This window comes from Schistocerca nitens, chromosome 4 (genome assembly GCF_023898315.1).
Source record: "Schistocerca nitens isolate TAMUIC-IGC-003100 chromosome 4, iqSchNite1.1, whole genome shotgun sequence".
Taxonomy (NCBI): Eukaryota; Metazoa; Arthropoda; class Insecta; order Orthoptera; family Acrididae; genus Schistocerca; species Schistocerca nitens.
This window is the reverse complement of record NC_064617.1, coordinates 268,700,722-268,725,519: the sequence shown is the minus strand read 5'-3', so window position 1 is coordinate 268,725,519 and position 24,798 is coordinate 268,700,722. Positions and strand designations below refer to the sequence as shown.

Here is a 24,798-nt window from a genome sequence, read left to right as displayed (position 1 = left end):
GAAAAATAAACTACCACCACATGAAGGACCTAAAAACAACAAGAAATTTCTTCTTAAAATTTGTTTCTGAATTGTTACAGACTATGTAATGCACTAAACATACTGAATGCTTTCTTGAACACATCTGGGATGCTGAATATTCATCATACTTTTTTTAGTTTTGTAGTGTATGTTTACTCATTTCACACAATTTAATCCTACTGAATAAAATAAAAACTGTGTCACAGTGCATGTACTTACTTCCTAATGAAACTGACTGTTGAAATCAAATATGATTATATTAATGTGTACTTCCCTATAGTACTGTGGTGACTACCCGTATTTCTGAAAATCATATCAATGTCAGTGTATACTCAGCTGAAAATAAACAAACTGAACTGTATTCCATTGTGTGTTTTTGATAAAAACTTGGTGGACTGCTGATGAAACTACACAGATTTGAAGATGACCAAGGGAGTTTGAAACTAGTCATACTGTAAAAGAATGAAAACACGTTCAACTGGGACTGAAAAATTGTTTTCAATTGAACTGAATTAACAAAAGCAAGCTATGGAAGAACCTGTTTTATAACTGTTAAAATAAATAAACTGCAAAAGAGGGACAAGTTCAATGCTTGTCTCTAGTATTATGGATTGTTGTCAGTATAGCGTACTTCAGTCTGTTAGGAAACAAAGTAAATTCTGTTGAATGGCTAAACGGATGGTGCTATTTACACAGGCTGCTGTTGAATCCAAGAAATTAGGCACTCACTGTGGCACATAGACTGTACAGTTCATGTCACATTTTACAACTTCTCTACATACAATTGTTTCCAAAACATATTGTGTACTTAGAAATCAAATGCTTTAATAGTGCCGTTCTGGTAATTTTCTGTGATTATGAACTGCATTGTTTGGCTTTAGGATGTAGTAACAAAAATAGAGGAGCAAGGGATGGTTCTGTGATGCAAACCTCAGTAACACTCAGTTGTGAAGAAGACATGTTGCTAGATGAGATCAAATCAGGTAATATCTACTAGAAATTATTATTTTACCATAACTTTAAAAGTCATAGAGGAGATATGCTATGGCAACATATGACAAAGACCAAAGAGTACTAAGGAACAAATATTTTAACAACAATAAGTAAAGATATGTTTGCTTCTGTGCACTGTGTTTTGCGTCATAAAGTTTGTGTGTATATAATTATGTATTCCAAGCTGTTAACACTGAAAAGAAAAATTCAAAGTGTATTGTTGTATCTGTGTAAATAGAGTTTTCATATTTTTGTCATGGAAGTACAATAGAATTTTTGTCTGGTAAAACTGAAATTGTTTGGTACTATGTTACTGTATGTGTTTCTCTAAGGACCAAGCTTTTGTAAATCTTTTATAGTCTGTTTTAAATAAATAATCTGAACACATGCACCCACTCATGAATTAATTGTCTATGGCAATCAGTTATTTACATAAAAATAAATATACACTGTTTTATTGCCATATCACAATACACGTATGATTTCAACAAGGAAAATGACTAAAAGTGCAATGAAAGATTCAGGTCAACTGAAGAAGGGGATACGACCCATCGGCTTTGAACAATAACATCATAGTTTACTCATAGACATTAATGTCTTAATTTTTGAGTCATAGATAATGAATTGGTTATCTTCTGCGGAGACGCATCATCATTGTAAATTGATATAAATGAAAGATATTGCATACACTTTTTGGCACTTATATTAATTTAAATGATTTGCTCATTCCAATTCATTTGGTACTTATTTTCATTCATAGTTAGTTTGAGATGTTATGGAAGAATTTTTTCATTCTAGACAATTTTTGCTTTTTGATTTTCAGTTGTAGGTATGGATCTATCAGCTCAACTGAAGAGGTGCAATGAAGAAAGGAAAAGAAAAAAAGTGCAGAAGTAATGTTAGCATGGAATATACACTACTGGCCATTAAAATTGCTACACGACGATGATGACGTGCTACAGATGCCAAATTTAACTGACAGGAAGAAGATGCTGTGATACGCAAATGATTAGCTTTTCAGAGCATTCACACAAGGTTGGCGCCGGTGGCAACACCTACAACATGCTGACATGAGGAAAGTTTCCAAGCAATTTCTCATGCATAAACAGCAGTTGACCGGCGTTGCCTGGTGAAACATCATTGTGATGCTTTGTGTAAGGAGGAGAAATGTGTACCATCATGTTTCCGACTTTGATAAAGGTCGGATTGTAGCCTATTGTGATTGCGGTTTATTGTATCACGACACTGCTGCTCGCGTTGGTCGAGATCCAATGACTGTTAGCGGAATATGGAATCGGTGGGTTCAGGAGGGTAATGTGGAATGCCGTGCTGGATCTCAATGGCCTCTTATCACTAGCAGTCAAGATAACAGGCATCCTAGCCACATGGCTGTAACGGATCATGCAGCCATGTCTCGATCCCTGAGTCAACAGATCAGAATGTTTGCAACACAACAACCATCTGCACGAACAGTTCGACGACGTTTGCAGCAGCATGGACTATCAGTTTGGAGACAATGGCTGCGGTTACCCTTGACATTGCATCACAGACAGGAGTGCCTGCGATGGTGCACTCAATGACAAATCTGGGTGCACTAATGGCAAAACGTCATTTTTTCGGATGAATCCAGGTTCTGTTTATAGCATCATGATGGTCGCATCTGTGTTTGGCGACATCACTGTGAACGCACATTGGAAGTGTGTATTCGTCATCGCCATACTGGCTTATCACCTGGCGTGATGGTATGGGGTGCCACTGGTTACACGTCTCAGTCAACTCTTGTTCGCATTGACGGCACTTTCAACAGTGGACATTACATTTCAGATGTGTTACGAACTGTGGCTCTACCCTTCATTTGATCCCTGCGAAACCCTACATTTCAGCAGGATAGTACACGACCACATGTTGCAGGTCCTGTACGGGCCTTTCTGGATACAGAAAATGTTCGACTGCTGCCCTGGCCAGCATATTCTCCAGATCTCTCACCAATTGAAAACATATGGTCAATGGTGGCTGATCAACTGGCTCGTCACAATACGCCAGTCACTACTCTTGATGAACTGTGGTATCGTGTTGAAGCTGCATGGGCAGCTGTACCTGTACACGCCATACAAGCTCTGTTTGAATCAATGCCCAGGCATATCAAGGCCATTATTACAGCCAGAGGTGGTTGTTCTGGGTACTGATTTCTCAGGATCTATGCACCCAAATTGTGTGAAAATGTAATTACGTCAGTTCTAGTATAATATATTTGTCCAATGAATCCCATTTATCATCTGCATTTCTTCTTGGTGTAGCAATTTTAATGGTCAGTAGTGTACCAGTTGACATATATGAGATGTATCCCAAACTTCAGTTGATCTGTATAGGTCAACTGCAGAATGTGGTACAAATTTAATGTAGGTCGACTTTTCTGCTTTCATTAGCACTAGTAGCTTATTCTTCAGCTGACCTATGTAAGTCAACTGAAGTACGGGATAAAAATTTTACAGGTGTTCCTTTTGTTCCTTTTTTCGTCTCTGGTACTACAACCATCCTCTTCTCCAGCTTCTACTAGTACTAGCAAAGGCAGAAAGACTGACATGCTTAAAATTTGTATCCCATACTTCAGTTGACGTATATAATTCCACTAAAGTATGGGATACGAATTGTTTTTTTCACTTTCAATACTAGTAGTACAGACTGACAATTATCATAGCATTACTAGCGTCAGTGAAAAAACCAACAACAGTAAAATTTGCATCCTGTTCTTCAGCTGATATATATAGGTTGTGAAGGTACTGCTAATTATGCATATAAAATTTTTTGCCATGATTTTCTTCCATTTTCTATTTCCTTCTTTTGTTCCCACCAGCATATGTAATTATGATGATGTTATATACTATGTGGGTTTTAAATGTAAAGATGTAATTGTGATTATTTCATTTGCCAATGGATAAATATGTTTCTTGCTTTGTAACTATAGAAAAGTTTGTAAATTTCTTTTTTGGTATATTATTAATTGTGAAAAATGCAGTCAAGAACTTTTATAGAGATTTATGTAATTTATGACAATGATACAAGATCCATAGACAGGGTACAGCAATAGTGATATCAACAGTCAAACAGGGGATGTGTAGTACAAGGTATGATGGACAATGCACCTGTGAAGTGTATGCAGGAATATGAAACTATGTTTTTATGAAAAGCACCCGGAATTGTATGGACAGTAATACTGAACTATGAGAATGTCAATTCACTTGACCACTGTGAAGTGTGTGCAGGAATATGAAATTATGTTTTTGTGAAAAGCACCTAAAATTGTATGGACAGCAATACCAAACTATGAGAATGTCAATTCACTTTACCACTGTGGTACATAATGCCAATGCCAGCAAACTTTAGGAGCAAATAAACCAGACTGTGAAAGTGCTGCTAACTAGACTTTGTTGTGACCAAGATGAACAGTACTTTTATTCAAATGAACTTTGCTAGCATTGATATTTGGGTGGTGGAAATGTTGTCTTTCACATTCTATCAAGCCGTGAAAGTGGAGACTTTGATGAATGACTTTCTAAATTCTGGTGGATACTGATTTTGATGTTTTTGTAGTTTTGGAGGGTATATAAACAATTTTGTTGACTCAGATTATTTGCAGAGCAGTTTCTCATAAACGTGTGGTTTTTTCAGTTCATAAATAAAGTGGGATTGTGGCCAATTGAGAAGTATAACAACAGGGTATATACTCTCCAGGAAAACCAGGATATCCAAGAAAAACCCAGGAAGTTTTTAGAATTTTGGTAATTTTTCCATTGTTTTAGTCTTCAGTTAAATTTTTGTAATTTTGACTGCTAAGAACTGATTAACAGCAAAATGCATCAAAGGCGTTAGGACAAAAACTATGGAATACTTCATAACAATAAACTGCCTACCAGTGAGTGTGATGTTACCCCTCTTTTCATTAAGTTCATTTGAGCAGTTTCCAGTGGGCTCACATGCATGTGCACTTGAGTTGCCGATGAGCAATACCCTTTCCCAGTTCTGGCTACTTGAAGAGTGGCTGTTAGCTGTATCAACAGTAGTAACAAGCAACCAGAAGCAGTCCGGAAAAAATTTTCTGGCACACCCAAGCTGCCAGATTTGTGCATACACAGAGCAGTCTGGGCTGTATTGGGAGGGGGTTAGTCACCAGGTGAGCCGTGTTGACGTTCAGTGATTTTGCTCTCCCTACTCTTTTACAGTTCTCACGTCAAATGAAAACAAAATGGATTTCTGTGGCTGGGAGCTTTCAAGTGAATTAAAATACATTTTCATGACTAAGAAGGGCTAAAATACGTTGTAAGTTTCAGTTTTCTGATTTTATTTTATTTCCACATTTTTTGCAGTCAAACATCAATTGCCTTGCAGATCAATGAAGTTATTCTTTTAGTTTGCAATATAAATGTGGCTTTCATTAATCTTTTCCACAGAGGCAGTCAATTTATTAGAGACAAAGTGTTTTATTCCACTCTATCGGATAGTTTCAACTGTGCTCTGAATTTCAAATGCACATTTTCAGCTTCTGGCACATATGGCATTATGACACAATAAAGAACTAAACATGAGATAATACAGTACTGGTACACGAAGAAAATTTGCATCCATAAAACTGCACTGAAAAGCTTAATATTGGGTTGGGCATATTTCTTTGTGAATCTGGACACACACACTAGCTTTGTTATGTGATTCAATACTACATCAATCCCAGTTGATTTCTTGGATTTCAGTTTCTGTACAGCTTTCCTCAGTTTGTCTTCTGTGGCTGATTTTAAGAGCATAGTTCTGCACTTTTTTGATGCCTTAGCAATCTTCTTTTTTGTCTATTTCTTTCCAATTTTAAGTTCGCTACCACATTTGTATAGTTAGCACTGAGCATGTTAGCTATTTCTCTACCATCTGTAACCACTGTGTTGTCTTTTCACCACTGACCTCACCTCTGTTTCTTTGTTTCATCCATTGTTTTTCCTTTCTCTCAGTATTTATTACATTTCAAGCTCTCTTTATCTTGTTTTTTGAATTCATTATTGTGGTGTTATTGCTCTTGCTTTTTGCCTCTCTTGCTTTTTCTCTGTATTTAATTTGTAATATTTTATAGTTTTCAGCTTGTCTAATCCATATCAGAGCCTACAGCTTCTTATGAAATTCTAATATTTCACTGGTAATCCACTGTGTTCAATCTTGAAGCTTTTCTTGCCTCTACTTTGGGGAACACTACATTAAAACGAGGGATCATAATTTTCATTTACATTCTGCTCTTGTAGGGTTTAATTTCATGTTTATCTACTTGATATTGTTCTAAAGATGTTAATATTTTGGTCACTGATTATGATTCTGATTTCTTTGGTTGTTCATTTTGATTATGATACTATACCATTACTTCTGCAAAAGCAGATAAGCTGTCCATAATGATAAGATATTTCTGTTTGAATTACATGTGACCCGCCTACAGCAATAAGGCCTTGCTCTCTCTTTAAAATGTTTTGCCCTCTAGGTTGCTTCCAATACCAGCTTAACTTTTCTTTGATGCTTTAGGATGTGTCATAGCAATTTCATTCAAGATTAGCCATAATTTTCTTTTTTTCTAATTCAGTTCAGTTCCTCTTCATTAGATAGCCAAATTAGCCATCCAGTCCTTAGCATTTTTTGCAACAACCCATTACAAAACCATCTATTCTCTTATTTTCTGTTCTCTTTACTGGCAATATTTTACTTTTAAGAAATAAGGCTACATTCTAGTTTATGAAATACATTCCTAACAAACTTATTTGATTCACTCATTGTCCATTCTTTCATTCACATATTTCATTCTGGAAGTCTCACGATGAAGGAGAATCTTCAGGGCCATGGGACAAGTGAAATTATACATTTAAAGGTGAAACAGCTGCTGCAGGTTACTTCTGCAAAATATGTGAACAAAAAATTACAACTAGTCCTAATTTAGATTACTTTACATAATCCTCTAATGGAGAAAATCAGCTATATTGAAAAATACAGAACTGCTACTGGTCTTATACTATCCAGCTGCTATTTTAATGCAGCTACTCAAGAAAATGATTTATGTAACTTTGCACTAACATTATGAGTCTGAATCAACATATTCTAAAAATTACAGAAAAGATGGCTAGCTAATAAGGTAATATTTTCAATTACCTGCCTAGTATCTTACTGGCAACCCAGTTTAATTTTAGGACCAGAATGTAAAACTGAGTTCTGAACCCTACAAAGATATTCAAATTATCTTTACCTCTAGCACTGTGGTTGTGAATCAAAGAATTCATTCTACATTTACTCACTATTTATCATAATAATAAACAATGTAAGAGAGGAAATGTACTGAAATGTAAGAGTAACAATCCATAGCTCCCCAAAAGTGCTTCTACAAGATGTTTGGTTATCAACTGCACACAATATGTTTGCTGCGGACTTCAGTCACACAAATACTTATATCACCTTCGGTGGATGCCCAAAAGATTATGCCACAAGATAGTATGCAAGTATGTTAGCAGTCCAGCTTGCAGGTGAACAGAGTGGGAGAAATTTCTAAGTGTAAACCTGAAAGAACTGATGTTTCTGGTAAGTCATTTATACACTGGTACTACCTAAGTTTATTATCTATAATAAGAACTTCACACATGGAGTTTCATACAGTGGATGCCCATCAATTTCTTCTTATCGTACCTGTATTTTATTTTTATTTGTAAGCAATTTCATAACATGAGTCTTTGTAAGATTAAGGGTTAAGCTATTTGGTAAGAGCTGATTGTAAGCCTGTTTCAGTATTTTTATGTGGATATGGTGTCTGTTCTTTCTGACATGTCTGGAAGAACAGACACCATATCCATATAAGTATATAGTTCTGGCAATACCAGCCATGGCCTCCTTCTTCTGGGTGGATGCACACATATTACCCAAACTCTTACGGGACTTGGTAAGAATGCCTCCCATGGGTAATGAGTGTGTTGAGTAGCAACACTATGATGGACATATAAGGTAAGAATGTGGGTCTTGTGGGAGGCATGCACGAAATAGTTCCAGCAGTTGCACTATCCTCTGTGCCCTCGGTGGCTCAGTTGGATAGAGTGCCTGCCATGTAAGCAGGACATTCTGGGTTTGAGTCCTGGTTGGGCACACATTTTCACCTGTCCCTGTTGATATATATCAATGCCCATCAGCAGCTGAAGGTATTAATATATAATTCTAATTTTGTTTCAGTATTTGTCTCTATGTAGTGCGGTATGTTTTGTCAAGATGGACATTGACAAGAAAGTTGCAGTCTAACTAATTACCCTCAATAATTATTATTGCTTTTATACATGAGGTCTAATTTTCCCCTTTATTCTGCAGAGGTTTGAAACATTGGAGAAACTCAACCCAAACATCATCACTGTATAAAAAAGGTTTGAGGAGGCACCTTTAAGTTTTGATAAAATTTATTATCTTTAAAGCTAGAAAGCACTAGAAGGTCAAGAACACAAGCAGGTGATGCACTAAATCTCGTGACACCATATTTAATCTTTCAATGTTTCCCCATTCTGAATTTAGTCTTATTTCTATACTATCATTTTCTATTTTGGCTCTCTGTTTTCTGTTGTTAAGTATGACTCCAATCCTGTAAGGGAAATGTCTTTAATGTCACATTAGTTTAGTTTCCCCATTAGGATTTTATGAGCTACACATTCAAAGGACTTGGCAAAAGCACAGAAAGTGCCAGCAAGATGATTTTTCTTTAGTTATACCAGAAATTTGTGAAATTATGTATTACCTACTCAGTAGAGAAGTGTCTGTAGCAACTGTTTGCTTCAATACGGTGTTCTAAGCACCCTTCTCAAGAAGTTTGGGAACACAGAAAGGTGGGAGTTGCTTCTATAATGCACTTATTTCCAATTTGATAAAGCATTATTACTGCCACATATTTCAGCCTTTCAGAAAAAATAACACCTTCACTTATTGACTGAGTATAAAGGTTACTTTGGGGATACACTGTCAAACCATCTCAAGACTTTTGAGCTGTGGTTGAAATACCAAAATAACCAGAAGAGTTATTACTTTTCAGTATCCTAATAATTTTGTAAGCACTTTACCAGTTGATTTGACAAAAATGGTGTTTTCTGGTGGAGTATGCAATGCCTGTCAAAGCAAACTTAAAAGATCTGCTTTTGATACTAATTTTCCTCTCTCTGTGTTTGGTGTTAGTGTTAGGGAGAATTCATTGAATCTAGCAACCAAATATTTGAATTTAACACCATCTGTTTCAGTGATACTGCCATCAGGAAATTGAATATCATTTGTGTTCTTGAGTCTATTTGTTTTGTGCCTAGTAATGTTTGAAACTGCCTTTGTTTTGTATCTGGAAATTTTCTACACACAGTGCAGCGTTTTTGACAGTTTTATGCACGATGAAGAAATTTAAAATTTTGATTGTGGTAATTAGAATGATTAGAGTTAGCCCTCGGCATTAAATAAAGTTATATTCACCCTCTCTCTTGGCTCCCGCTGTAGTTCTCCCTGACCTATAACGAACAGAGAATCTGCATTCATAGTATCATATAAACGTCTTTAGGAAAGCATTAACTTCTTCCTTTCTTTGCCTTTACAAATGTCTGCTTGTGTCTGTATATGTGCAGATGGATATGTGTATGTGTGTGAGTGTATACCTGTCCTTTTTTCCCCTGAGGTAAGTCTTTCCGCTCTTGGGACTGGAATGACTCCTTACCCTCTCCCTTAAAACCCACATCCCTTCGTCTTTCCCTCTCCTTCCCTCTTTCCTGATGAGGCAACAGTTTGTTGCGAAAGCTTGAATTTTGTGTGTATGTTTATGTGTCGACCTGCCAGCACTTTCATTTGGTAAGTCACATCATCTTTCAAAATTTTTTAATTCCTCCTCCAAATCCACGCACTTGACAAATGGAGCACATTTATTTATACAATTTCAGAGTTAGATGTGATATAAATATGAGATTTATCTTTGTATTGATCAATATGAGTTACATGCTTATGTTATTTGGTGATGGCTACCATGTTGATATTGTATTTGTGCACTGTATCATTATTCTATGTATCATGAATAAATGCAGTGAAGTGTCGACTACAGTCATAATCATGTGTGTAATAACTGGAGAAAGAGTTCCGCTATGTGGTAGCCTCGTATTGAAGTACGCAGAGACCCTATTTAATTGGATGCACAAAAAAAAAATGATTCCACCACAACCATTGCCAGAATCACTATGCTGGAGACAACTGCTTGGAGTACCAGCACAGGCTCCAGCAACAACAAGATCTGTAACATAAAATTTCCACCTTTCTGGCCAACCAGGGTGTAACTTTGGTTAAAAAAGGTGGTCATTTTTTGATTACAATGACTCTTATCTGACATGGAACAGTTTACATTGATGATGTCATAGTTGGAGTTAAACGTGATCGAACAGTTGCATGATATTTTACACTGACAATCTTATTCTGTGTTCAATGAAGCTGTACTCCAGCATTTTGTGCTACTGTTGGAATCTAGGTTACAAAAAATTGAGGGTGAGCGTGTTCCATTGATTTCCCATCCCACATGTTTCACGTGCTATGTGCAATGATGGGTAATGAACTGCTACCAGAACAGTCTCTAAAAATTTTCTGGCTTTGAAGACTGCCAAAAAATGTGAGGGCCATTCTTTATGCCTTTACAGATCTCTCCCTGGATGAAATGGCATGCAAAGTAGATGTGGTTGGGATCGCACGCAAGGTTAATATAGCCTGTGCCACTGTGAATGAGGTTATGATGGGAGGCTCCAGACTACGCATAGTGAATACAGCTACAGCAAGGATCTCTGATGCATGCATTGTGGCAGCACAGACACCAGGCACACAGGCAGAGTTATGGGACAGTTGATGAATGAACTAGCCAGACTAAATGCATGGCTGAAGAAGCATGGCCACAACGATGGGGTCTGATGCAAGAACAACCAGTAATGTGGAAGTGGTGTTGGTACTATGGGCGTTTTGCTGATGCAGTGAGGTAGTGCACAAGCCCTTGCACATACCCAGATCAGAGTGACGAGTGCCAGTAAGTGCACGCACTTGTCAGGATTTTTCATAGCACTTAAAACGCAGAAAGAAAGGACTGGTGTCACCTGTTATGGACTCCACCCAATTACCTATCAAAGACAGAATACCTGGTGCACTTTTCCTAGGGGACATTGGTTCAGAAATCAGTGTATATCCAGAAATTATCAATGAATGTTGCAAAAATGAAGATGTTCCTTTTCTCATGGCTGGCAACAATTCTAGTCAGACTATATGGGCAGAAAACACTAACTTTGTAACTAGATGACAACTTCTAGCCTTCATGTAATTATTGCTGAAGTGACTGGGCCACTTTTAGGAGCTGACTTTCTCTGACGTTTTTTGATTGTGCCAGATTTGATGCACCAATGCTTAGTGCAACTACCTCTTTCTCCCAAACTCGTGACTATATCAGCCTGCATACTGCGTGACTCTGCCACTTTTGGTCACAGAAAGATTTTGGGCTATCCATGTCTTCCACATTGTTTATGCAGCAGTCAAGATGGCTACTGTCTCAGTGCAGAGCGCACGCGAATGCGCTACATGAGAAGACACAGAACACTTACGCACATGAAACAATTTAGTGTTTGGAGTTGAGAAAGACCTGCAAGGTACTTGGAGAACAAATTTCTGAGACAAGAACTGTGTTCTGTGAAAAGATCAACAGCTCATTAATTAGAAGATGAAAGTGCTTAAAGTGCAAGGGAAAATTTGTGCATTGGAAAAAGATTTGGACTGCACATGTGAACAGTTATGGCACCTGCTTTCCACTGCCATAGTGGCAGATGGTGGCCAAGCTACTTCCCCCTCTTCCTTCTTTGAAGCTGTCTGTGCATCAGTCAATGACTTTGTTCAACAGCTGCTGCACAAGTTTCCTGTGCTGACGGATTTGGCTGGCCAAAAACAGCAGAAGTCATTCCACTAAACATTATATTAGGACAACACTGCATCAGCCTGTGGATTTCAGACCTCAGCACTTGCCTCCTGATAAGTTACCTGCAGCAGAACAGGAATTCGATAAAATGATCACTGAAGGAGCTGTATCGAGACCATATAGCATGCGGACAGTTTCACTGCAAGTGGTAAAGAAGAAAAATGGGTTATGGAGAACATGTGGAGACCACAAGGTTTAAACACACACTATTCCAGACCAGTATCCACTACTTCAAACAGCATTACATCACATAGCAGTCTAGAAGACGCTTACTATTTCAATATTGTTGACTGTGCTAAGGCTTTCTTGCAAACACCTATGGCTGTGAAAGAGAGAGAAAAAATTACAGCTGTGGCTACAACTTTAGGTATTTTTGAGCACAATACTATGCCTTTTGACCTGTGAAATGTTGTCCATACTTGATAATGTTTTATGTATGGGGTCCTGCATGGCTTTCCATTCATGTTCTGTTAGATGGATGATATGTTAAGTGTTTTCAAAAACCAAAGAGGAGCACATCAAGCACCTATCTGCTTTGGTCAGCAGACTGGAGTGCTCTGGTGTTATGATTAATAAGGACAAGCCTGTGTTTTTGCAAAATATGAAGTAAAGAGCCTTGGCTGTTCCATATCACACCATGTTATTTCACCACTATCTGATAAAGTGAAAAGTATTGTAAACATGCCCCCTCCTTCCACATTTAAAGGCCTCAGATGTTTCCTGGAGATGTTAAATTATTACAGAAGATACTTGCCACATTTGGCAGACCTGCAGGAGCAACTTAGCAAGTTGCTCACTGGTAAGAATACATCTGGTAATAGGAAAGTTCTGTAGAATCCTGAAACTACATCCAAATATTGTGACCTAAAAACTGCATTGGCAAATGCTATACTGTTGCACATCCTTTTCAAAATGCACCATTCGCCTTGTGGGTTGATGCAAGTCAGTCAGCGCTGGGCATGGTGTTACAACAATATAACACAATGAAATGGCAATCCTTGGCTTTTTTTCCAAAAAACTGCTTGTGCAGCAGAAACAATGAAGCTTGTTTGACAGGGAACTCCTCACCATTATGTGTCAAACATTTGTGGCTGCTCCAAGATGGACAGATATTTAAGGTTTTCACAGATCATAAACCTCTGACTTCCATATTCCAACATGAGACTGACCTTAATTCACCACATCAAATGCAGCTGCACAATTGTGAGGCATTTTCCATCATTAACTGAACTGACAAGGCAGCAGAGCAAGATACATACAGCTTCCTTCAGCAGTGTCAGTCTGATCCTGCATCAACAGACTTACACCTTGAGTGCCTGCCACTGCACTAGGCAAGGCAAGGGATTTGGTGTTACTATTCAGGAAACAAGATACATCCATTTATCCCAGATAAGTGGTGACACCCAGTGTTCGACACTTTTCACAACCGAGCACTCTCTGGGATATGAGCGACTTTAAAGTTAGTATCAGACAGGGTTGTTAGGCTAGGAATACAGAAAGATTGCTGTCAATGAGTTTGGTGTTGCACAAGATGCAAAGTTGTAAAATCTCTTGCCACACTCTTGCTCCAGTGGAAAACTTCCCATCTTCTTCGGAGAGATTCTCACTCTTGCCTTTGGATATTGTCGGTCACTCTCCTTTTCAGAAGGCTTTTGTTTTCTAATTAGCATGGCAGATAGATTCACCAGGTGGCCTGAGGCTGTGCCAGAATGAAACACTACAGAAATTTCTGACACTGGAGCCTTGATCCCTGCTTGATTCTACAGGTTTGGCATTCCTCAAAGTATTACCATGGACAGGGGTAAGCAGTTTGAATGCCAACTGTTCAAGAAGCTCCTGAAATTATGTGGGTGCAAACACATTAACTAAGAGCTACCATCCTGATAGCAACAGGATGACAGAACCTATGCACCCCACCGTGAAAGCAGCTTTAGCCAGCCATACAAAATCCAGGACAACAGCAATACTGTTAATACTTCTAGGACTCCACACAGTAATTAAACAAGACTTAAGGTGTTCCTCTGCCCAATTAGTCTATGGTGAGCAACTGAAAATACTGGACAAATTTTCCCTACTATCTCATCATTTCAATCTGTTGGTTTGGTAATATGCCACATTTTTACATACCTGGAAAACTCATGTGCAACTCGTCAAATCCATCAGACTGCTGTGACATGGAGAAAACCAATTTTCTTCCAAAAACCACTTCTTCAAATGCGAGTTTGTATGGATTAGAGAAGGCACCACTAGGCTTCCTCTTCCCCTTCGTATCAGGGGCCTTTAATGTCACTGTCAGGAGTGACAAAACACTTATAAACGAAAAAAATGGTAAACTAGGCATGGGATCAGTTGACTGCCTTAAGCCAGCATACTCTGATACATGGCTGGATGAACCATGCAGTGAAAGAGCCCAATTGTTTTGTTCCCTACATAACATGTCAGACAAGATCAGAAACATTTGTCTGACTGAACAGATCAAAAAGCTGATGGTGTTTACTCAGTCTGGTAGACAAGTACTTTGTCGACACCCAATAGTCCGGGTCACCCTGGGTTTTCAAGTTCAATCCAGTTGATGGACCTGACAGACCATGTCAATATACATATAACACACATGAATTTCCAAGCTAAGCACTCCTAAAAGGGGAGGTGGCAAATGATGTAGAGCAAGAGCAAACATGGCTTCATAAGTTAACTGTGACATAAAAATGAGCTTTATCTTTGTATTGGTCAATATGACATGTACTTATGCTCTTCGGGGATGACTACTGTATTGATATTGTATTATGTGTGCTGTATCATTATTGTATGTACACTGAATAAAAACAATGAATTGTTGACTACTGTTGTAATCTTGTGACTAATAATTGGAGGAAGAGTTCCCCTAAAACATCTTATAGTTTGGTGTAATTTTCTGAAATTATGTTTGGAGTGTAGACTTCTAACAGCTTGCCGTATGCCATTTTGCCATAAGAATGGTTTTTGTTGAACATTTCTATTGTTACATGTAGCCTCCAAGAGACATAATATTAAGTCAGTTTTCAGACCGCCATATAAAATCTAGCAACTTCTGTTAATCACTGATGCACAATTCAGTTAATGTTAAAAATAACTGCTGTAATATGTTTTAATTACAGGAGTTCCTTTCAACAAGTATTGGCCTCACCATTTTATCTTGCAGCACAGTATTGATAAGTTGAATTTTTCATTTTTGTATGCAAAAATCAGACAAAACATTATAGATTAACTTTTGAAGCAGAGATTTAGGAAATAAGAATTGTGTGTAATCATGTAGCATACAAAACAGCTATTAAGAAATTTTTGACTTACCTTTTCCAAATATGATACTGAATAAAAAATATTTCACAACAATGCAGTTTTTCAAAAATTAATTTTCCTAAACTCAAATTATTATAAATATTACACAAAAGGAGCAAAATATGAGAATAACTATTTGTTAACTTTTAAAAACCTTTATGTTGCATTTTATTTGTATGTGAAATACACTGACAGAGCAAAAATTAATGTAGACATGATGTAAGCCACTGAAAATGTGAAATTCTAGTATATAAATAAACAGTGTAACTGCCAGAATGTTGAACTCAAGCATGCAAATGTGCATGCATTGTGATGTACAGGTGTTGGATGTCAGTTTGTGGGAAAGAGTTCCATGCCTGTTGCACCTGGTCGGTCAATAATGGAATGGTTAATGCAGGTTGTGGATGAAGCTGGAGTTATCGTCCAATGATGTCCCATATGTGCTCAAATGGAGACAGATTTGTGATCAAGTAAATGAAGGGAACACGTTTAAACTCTACAGAGCATCTTGAGTTACAACAATGTTATGTGGGTCAGCATTATCCTGTTGGAAAACACCTCCTGGAATGCTTTTCATGATTGGTAGCACATCAGGTCGAATCAGAAGACTGATGTACAAATTTGCAATTGGGGTGTGAGAGATAACCACGAGAGTGCTCTTGATGTCATAAAATTGCACCCCAGACTATAACTCCAGATACAGGTCCACTGTGTCTAGCACACAGACAGGCTGGTTTCAGGCCCTCAACCAGCATCCTGATACCAACAAATAGTCATCACTGGCACAGAGGCAGAACCAGCTTTCAGCACAAAACACAACAGACCTCCACCTTGCCCCCCAATGAGCTCTCGTTTGACACCACTAAAGTTCAAAATGGCAGTAATTTGGAGTCAATGGAACGCATGCTTCGGGGTGTCTGGTTCGGAGCTGTACTTGAAGTAACTAATTTGTAACAGTTTTTGTGTTACTGTGACGCCATTTGCTGCTCATATTGCTTCTGTAGATGCAGTATGATGCACTAGAGCCATATGCCGAACACAATTGTCATCCCTCTCAGTAGTGCCACATGGCCATCCATATTCCTGCTACCATACATTCTCATGATGACACTGCCAGTCATCATGTACAGTGGCTACATTGGTGTCAAGTCTATGTGCAGTATTACAGAAGGAACATGCAGCTTCTCATAGTCCTGTTAACACGACCCCATTCAAACTCAGTGAGGTGTTGATAATGGCGTCTTTGTTGCCTTAAAGACATTCTTGACTATCAACAACTCCCCACATTCAACGTCAAAGGTAACTAATGCTTATGACCGTTATAGTGTGTATTTAATGCAAACCTGACCTGCATCCTCATGGTGGCACTGCTTGCTCAATTCTCATGTGACTGGTGCAAAACTTGAATAGACATCATATTTTAGGTGTAGAAACACACCTACCAACTTTTGTTTATGTTGCATAATCCCTTCCTGGTGATGTGATTTTTTTCTGTCAGTATATCATTGTTTTCATTTTATGTCAGGACTTTGGGAGGAGCTGTTGTTATAAGACTGTTGTAGCATCCCAAGCAGTCAGTACAGTTGTATAAAGGGAGGCAGTGTGAACAGATTTAGTATGACTGTTAGTGTAAAAAGCAGTGGCTGAGCAAGCGGAGTGGAAATATATGTTTTGAATATTACTTGTCCAAGAAAATTTGAAAATATGTAAAAATTACTAAATTTGGATGTTGAATTTAATTTTAAAAAATCACTACTTCAGCGTGTTGTATTAAGATCAATAAGAACCAAGGAATTTCTGCAAATAATTGAATGACTATGGTCAACTATCATCAATCCATAAACATAATTACAATAAGTGCTTTGCTTCCTGCTTTTGAACAATTTTACATACATTACAACAAACTTATTATTTTGAAGTAAACTGCAATTACAGTGAAATTCTGTATCAATTCATTCTTCATGAACAGCTGAGAGTAGGAGAGTTACAATGTGTATTGTCAAGAAGTCTGCAATACAAGGGAAATGTTAGGCTGCAAAACGAAACACACATTATCAGCTTCTTTGACTCAAATTCTGGTATAGAAACTGATGTTTCACACTTTGAACAATCTTCCTAGTATTCATTCTATCTTCACAATTATATATTAAATATTTTCCAAGTATCAAAGAATTTATTCAACAAAGAGAAAATGTTATCCAGTCGTACCTTTCAAAAGAAGTGGCATGAAGGGAATCATTGGAGGCTGCATTTTTCCCACAGCTATCCTGTATGTCCTGTGGTTTCTGCTTGGATCTATCAAACCTTCAAATTCAGTGTACAGTTTACGGAACTTTGAAGGGAGTTTTTCCCATGTTAGAGACAGCCTGCTAACTGCTACGTTACTGAGACCCATAACTATAGCAAAAAATGCATTGATGTTTTGATACTCCTTGCAGCTGGAAAAGGACAAAGATCCACACTTAATTTTATAGTATTAAAGTAATATTTAATTATCATTTCAAAATGCCACCACAAGAAAACCATCCCATAAATCATGAAAACACATTCTAATTTTGTGGCATATTCCAATATGCTTGAAATGGGAATTAGTTTTAAGACTGATCCTATTGAATTAGGGAAAAATCAAATTATGCAGTTATCTGTGAATGTAACGTGTTTAAAAAGACATTCTGAAGGCTTATACAGGCCACACATACACTTATTACTTTAACCAAGTATTTCAAGGTTTCCTCTATCAGGTGGAACTGAACTACAGAAAATTTAATTTTTCACCCTCTCTGCATTTATCCCTTGCCCTGTGAAATCTTGCTATGACTTAAGGAATGGTTTTGTGGCAGCTGCTGCATATCATGTCTGCACAGTTTGTAGCAAAACTAGTTCACTGACAAAATGTTTGTCTTTAGAAAACATCAGAAAAATCAAATATGAAATTTAAAAATAACACTAACTGTAATGGTCATCCTCATGAAATACATCTGATATCTAGGAAAGGCTACCAGATATGGCTGTCAGATGAACATGAATTATGAGGTTCCAGAATCACTGGATCCTTTGAACATGGCTGAATGGGGAAAGAAACTGCCCAAGGAGAGGAAAGAAGGTGGTGGGTGGGATGGGGGGGGGGGGGGGCTAGGAGGTGGGGGTGACAATATTTAAGGTGGGAACCCATATGTGGGTCTTTCACATAGAATGTCAACAGATATTAGTAACAATTATGAAGATCATCAGTCAACAACAACAACAACAACAACAACAAGCAAGCAAGCAAGCAAAATGACATTCCAAAAATCAAGCTACAAATCAAGAAGAAAAACTGAAACACTAAACCAAAATATAAGAGGGAACAGTAAGGCTAAATTAACAGTAGGAGAATGAGAAAAATGCCTACTTCATAATTTCCAAACAAGAACTAAGAAAATACCTCACATGAAAACAATGGGAGAAAGTATGCAAGCTTATGAACTACCAGTCCCTTTACCAAGAGTGACTTCCAATTCTCTTCTGTAGTGACCGAGTTCCTCATGTTAGTTTTAGTTGTTGTAGTTGTAATGCTGTAAGTAGCACTATTCTTAAGTTTATTTTGGCGAGTGACCCACTGTTTTTATTCAACTAAGAATTTCGTCAATTTATATTTTAATAATGCACTGTTTCTATTTTATACAAAAAATTCATAGTATGGAACACAGTAATCATTCTTTAAATGCAAATCAACAAACTACACTTAAATTTTATTAATGAGTACATATTTCCATTTTTGCAGGTACTACGTATTATGTTAAGTCCAGGATCAGTTTAAAGGCCCAAATGACAAAAGCCACCATTTCAGGACATAACACAGTATCAGCAAGCTGAAAGAGATGCCCAAGTGCAAGATCTGTATACAGTGCATATCACAGTAAGCAGGAAAATCTGACATGGGTGAAAATATATGAGGAAAAAGGAGTGAGGAGGGGTGGGTGGGTGGTTGGGTGGTTGGGTGGGGTGGGGAGGGAAGTGCTAAATGATGAGTTGCTTGTATTGCAAAACGTTCTCAGAATGGCCTGGCTATCTCCCGCTGGTATAGTTTGATACATGACATCTGCTTCAGTACTCTCCAAGATTGCATAGGTCTCCAATTCAGAAATATAGTCTTTCGCAAAATGAGGCCTGGAATCATAATTCAGTGAATTGGCTAAATGACTAAGGGCATGCAGGACTCAGATCCAGTAGCACGAATAAGTTTTAAAGGGGGAAAAAAGTAGCTGAAACGCTGAAATACTGTTACTCAAAAAATATAATGAGGACTAGAACATTTTCTGTACTCCATTAAATTTAGTATTTTTGTAGTCCCCCCTTGAGTAGCCAGGATGGTGACTAACAAAAGTCAATTATATACCTTTCTGACAAAGTAAAACTATTCACAGAAATTTAAATAGAGCTTCAGGTTTTGGTGTATGATACTTTTGAATATCAATCTCAACAATACGTTGAAGTTGAAAGAAACATCACAGTTCCTGAGAGTAGCAAAGCAGAGCACGAGACAGAGCCATCACAACCTTTAACATAGTTCACAAGGGCAGACATGCAACCACTTTACTCAAAGTGCTGACATTTGTTACTAACTGCACTGTTTTAAGATTTCATGTCATAACAACTACTTAAATGGTTCACATAAATTATATAAAATGATATAATAATAACTGCATAATATTTCTACAATCTAGCTGTTCATCATATTCAGGTGCCTGTGTGACTGATGAATAGAGTCAGCTGATCTTAATGATATCTGGTGTTGGCTTTGTCCTGTGACATAATAATGCTGTGGCACGTGATGTCATGCATGCACAAACAGCAAGAGAAGAGAACAATGACTTTTTTTTCTTTTTTGTAGCTACTTTATTTTCTTGAAATGTAGGTTTTGATGAGAGACAAAGCTGTAATGTAGGCCTACATTAGTTTAAAAGGTGACAGTTTGGTTGTGAGTTGGTGAAATCATATTCAAGATTTCAGTTAATCCAGTGAAACAGCACTTTAAGGCAATGAGCAGCTGCCCACAGAAATATTGTGGAGGTACTTGAACTACATCAGACACTGTGCCTGAAAAGTATTTAAGAAGCATGTTAACTGCCATCTTGCTTCCATCAGGATCTTCCCATGGCAGCCATTGCTGTACTTGTATGTTGGCTCCACACTATATTCAGTGGTGTTGTGTATGTACATTAGCTGTACTTTGACTGTGTCTTCTTTCTTCATGTTGTATATCTTTCAATTTCACATCTTATATTCTTAGTGTTGTAAATGAACTTCTGTCACCTGTAATGGTGTAATACTGTTCAAATGGCTCTGAGCACTATGGGACTCAACTGCTGTGGTCATAAGTCCCCTAGAACTTAGAACTACTTATACCTAACTAACCTACGGACATCACACACATCCATGCCCGAGGCAGGATTCGAACCTGCGACCGTAGCGGTCGCACGGTTCCGGACTGCGCGCCTAGAACCGCGAGAGGTGTAATACTGTACCCACAGTTCTGGTGTTAAAAAAATATCTGCCTACTGTAGGAAGAAAATGCAAAATGAATTGTAACAAACATGTAGTAGATCCTACGCTAGTAAAAATCTTGGATGAAACACTGGTGGTGGTGCTGGTGGTGGTGGTGGTGGTGGTGGCGGCGGCGGTGGTGGTGGCAGCAATGGCGGTGGCGGTAGCAGTGATGACAACAAGCATCACTAGCCCAAGCAGTGCACTCATATGAAGAATAGTCATCATATTTTGAAATGAAAGCAATTATTATACTACATTAACAAAGAAAGCAAAAAGAAATAGATGTAAATCTGTGAAGTTTCACAAGCATCAAAAATACTCACAAGAGAACTTTATCAAAAAAGAGAAGGGAGAGGATGACTTTGGTTTCTGTGCAGCAAGACAGGAATATATATGAGTATAAGAAGTAAATTGCCGATAATGTAGGCTGCAACAGTTATGGTGAAATGAAGAGAATAACTAAGTGACAAGGTTGGAGAGCTCTTTTTTTTTTGTGGGTTTGAAGCGCACAACTACAGTGGTCATTAGTGCCCAGACTAAGTTATGAATGCACTGCGAGGCACAAGGTTAAAACAGCAACTTTTTTTTTTTTTGGGTTTAAGGGCGCTCAACTGCTGAGGTCATTAGCGCCCAGTCACTGTTGTGAGAGCACATGGAATCTGGTAAAACTCAAGGGGATGGGGGACACCAGAAGGACCTGACAAATATGCAGATAAAATAAGTAAAAAGGTTAAATGTCTTTGGACAAGCCAGTTAAAGTTATAAAACGCAGAATATGAGCAGCTGCTCGAGCGTCATCAGCTAAAACATCCGGTAAAGTAGATGGCAGGGACAGGACAACACGAAATTGACTAAAACGGGGACACGACAATAAAACATGGCGCACTGTTAATGCCTGACCACAAGGGCACTGCGGGGCTGGGTCACCGGAGAGCAGGTAGCGGTGGCTAAACCGGCAATGCCCAATCTGCAACCTGGTCAGAAGGACCTCCTCGCGCCGAGATGGTCGGGAGGATGTTGTCCAAGCAGTTGGGAGCAGTTTTACTGCCCGGAGCTTGTTTCCTTGGAGGGATGACCAAGCAACCCACCACAACGACACAAGCCTCTTACATACATCCCCACGAACGTCAGTTGACGGGACACAATGGGAGGCTGGCCGAGGCAGGAGGACTGCAGCCTTGGCTGCAGCATCCCCAGCCTCATTCCCAGGCACTCCTACATGTCCGGGAACCCACAGAAAGCTGACAGAACCACCATTATCAGCGAAAGAATGGAGGGACTGCCGTATCCGTTGATTCAAGGGATGGACCGGATAGGGAGATCCAAGGCTCTGAAGAGCACTCAGTGAGTCAGAGCAGAGTACATACGATGAATGGCGGTGGCGGCGGGCATACTGAACGGCCTGATGGAGAGCAAAAAGCTCGGACGTAAAGCTGAAACATTGGTCGAGGAGCCGGTATTTAAAGGTGGCGGCCCCGACGACAAAGGCACAGCTGACACCATCATCAGTTTTGGAGCCATCGGTGTAAATAAAGGTGTGACCGGCAAGTCGAGCACGAAGTTCGACAAACCGTGAGCAATACACTGCAGCCAGAGTACCCTCCTTCGGGAGTGAGCTGAGGTCGAGATAAATACGAACCGGAGCCTGGAGCCAAGGTGGTGTCGGGCTCTCACCCTCTCTGAAGGTGGTAGGGAGGGCAAAATCCAATTGTCGAAGCAGGCGACGGAAACGGACTCCGGGGGGCAGCAGGGCAGACACATACAACCTGTACTGACGGTCGAGAGAATCAGCGAAGAAGGACTTGTAAGAGGGGTGGTCGGGCATAGACAACAGCCGGCAGGCATACCGACACAGCAGTACGTCGCGCCGGTAGGTCAATGGTAACTCGGCAGCTTCAGCATAAAGACTCTAGACAGGACTAGTGTAGAAGGCTCCGGTCGCAAGACGTATCCCCCGATGGTGGATGGAGTTGAGCCGGCGTAAGAGGGATGGCCGAGCGGACGAGTAGACGAAGCTCCCATAATCCAGCTTCGATCGGACTATGGACCGATACAAGCGAAGCAGGACAGTGCGATCCGCTCCCCAAGATGAACCGCTAAGAACTCTGAGGACATTAAGGGAACGTGTACAATGGGCCGCCAAATAAGAGACATGTGGAGACCAACACAGTTTCCTGTCCAACGTGAGCCCTAGAAACTTAGTTGTGTCCACGAATGGGAGAACAACGGGACCGAGATGTAAGGATGGCGGAAGGAACGCTTTATATCGCCAAAAGTTGATACAAACCGTCTTCTCTTCAGAGAACCGGAAGCCATTTGCCACGCTCCATGAGTAGAGGCTGTCTAGACAACGCTGAAGGCAGCGCTCCAGGAGGCATGTTCTCTGGGCACTGCAGTAGATCGCGAAGTCATCGACAAAGAGAGAGCCTGAGACATTAGGTGGAATGCAATCCATAATTGGATTGATCGCGATGGCAAAAAGGGCTACGCTCAAGATGGAGCCCTGAGGCACTCCGTTCTCCTGGAGGAAGACGTCGGACAATATGGAACCCACACGTACCCTAAACTTTCGATCCGTTAAAAAGGAATCAATAAAAAGGGGCAGGTGACCGCGTAGGCCCCACCTGTGCATAGTGCGGAGGATACCTCCTCTCCAACAGGTATCATAAGCCTTCTCCAAGTCGAAGAACACGGCTACCGTTTGGCGCCTTCACAAAAAGTTGTTCATGATGAATGTTGACAAGGTCACAAGGTGGTCAACAGCGGAGCGGCGGCGACGAAAGCCGCATTGGACATTAGTAAGTAGCCGTTGAGATTCAAGAATCCAGACTAACCGAGCATTAACCATGCGCTCCATCACCTTACAGACACAGCTTTTAAGAGAAATGGGGCGGTAACTAGAAGGAAGGTGTCTATCCTTCCCGGGTTTGGGTATAGGAACAACAACGGCGTCACGCCAACGCATGGGGACTTGACCTTCGGTCCAGACGCGATTGTAGGTACGAAGAAGGAAGCTTTTGCCCGCTGGAGAAAGGTGTGCCAGCATCTGAACGTGAATGGCATCTGGCCCCGGAGCAGAGGACCGGGACAGTGCAAGCGCACGTTCGAGTTCCCGCATAGTAAAGGGGGCATTATAAGTTTCCAGATTCAGCGAGTGGAAGGAAGGTCGCCGAGCCTCTTCTGCCTCTTTCCTGGGAAGGAAGGCAGGATGGTAATGGGCGGAGCTTGAAACCTCCGCGAAAAAGCGGCCAAAGGTGTTGGAGACAGCCACAGGATCAACAAGGACCTCATTACCTGAGGTCAGGCCAGGTACCGAGGAGTGGGCCTTAATTCCCGACAGCCGGCGCAGGCTACCCCAAACGACGGAAGAGGGAGTAAAACTGTTAAAGGAGCTGGTGAAAGAGGCCCAACAAGCTTTTTTGCTGTCTTTGATGACTCTACGGCATTGCGCTCGGAGTCGTTTGTATTCAATACAATTCGCCAACGTAGGATGGCGGCAAAAGGTGCGTAAAGCACGTCGTCGAGCACGGATAGCGTCCCTACAAGCCTCGTTCCACCAGGGGACGGAAACACGACGTGAAGAAGAAGTAGTACGAGGAATGGAACGTTTGGCAGCATTGATGATAACAGCCGTGAGGTATTCGACCTGACTGTCACAACTGGGAAAATCGTGGTCCGGAAAGGTCGCCAGGGAGGAGTAAAGTCCCCAGTCAGCTTTCGGTATGTTCCAGCTCGAAGGACGTGGGGATGGCGTGTGGTGCAGGAGACGAACGACACAGGGGAAGTGGTCGCTCGAATAGGTGTCAGAAAGGACATACCACTCAAACCGACGGGCAAGAGTGGTAGAACAGATCGAGAGGTCCAAGTGGGAGTAGGTATGAGTAGAGTCCGAGAGGAAAGTCGGGGCGCCAGTATTGAGGCAGACAAGATTGAGATGG

General features: G+C 39.9%; 1 protein-coding gene across 1 annotated transcript in view; it reads right to left on the bottom strand.

Annotated features, from left to right (window-relative positions):
* LOC126253115 (rap guanine nucleotide exchange factor 4) overlaps positions 1-24,798 on the bottom strand; it is a 468,034-nt gene that overhangs the window by 46,874 nt on the left and 396,362 nt on the right. Inside the window, exon 15 of the mRNA XM_049954233.1 lies at positions 17,540-17,769. Coding sequence (XP_049810190.1) covers positions 17,540-17,769 — 230 coding nt within the window. The remainder of the gene's footprint in view (positions 1-17,539; positions 17,770-24,798) is intronic.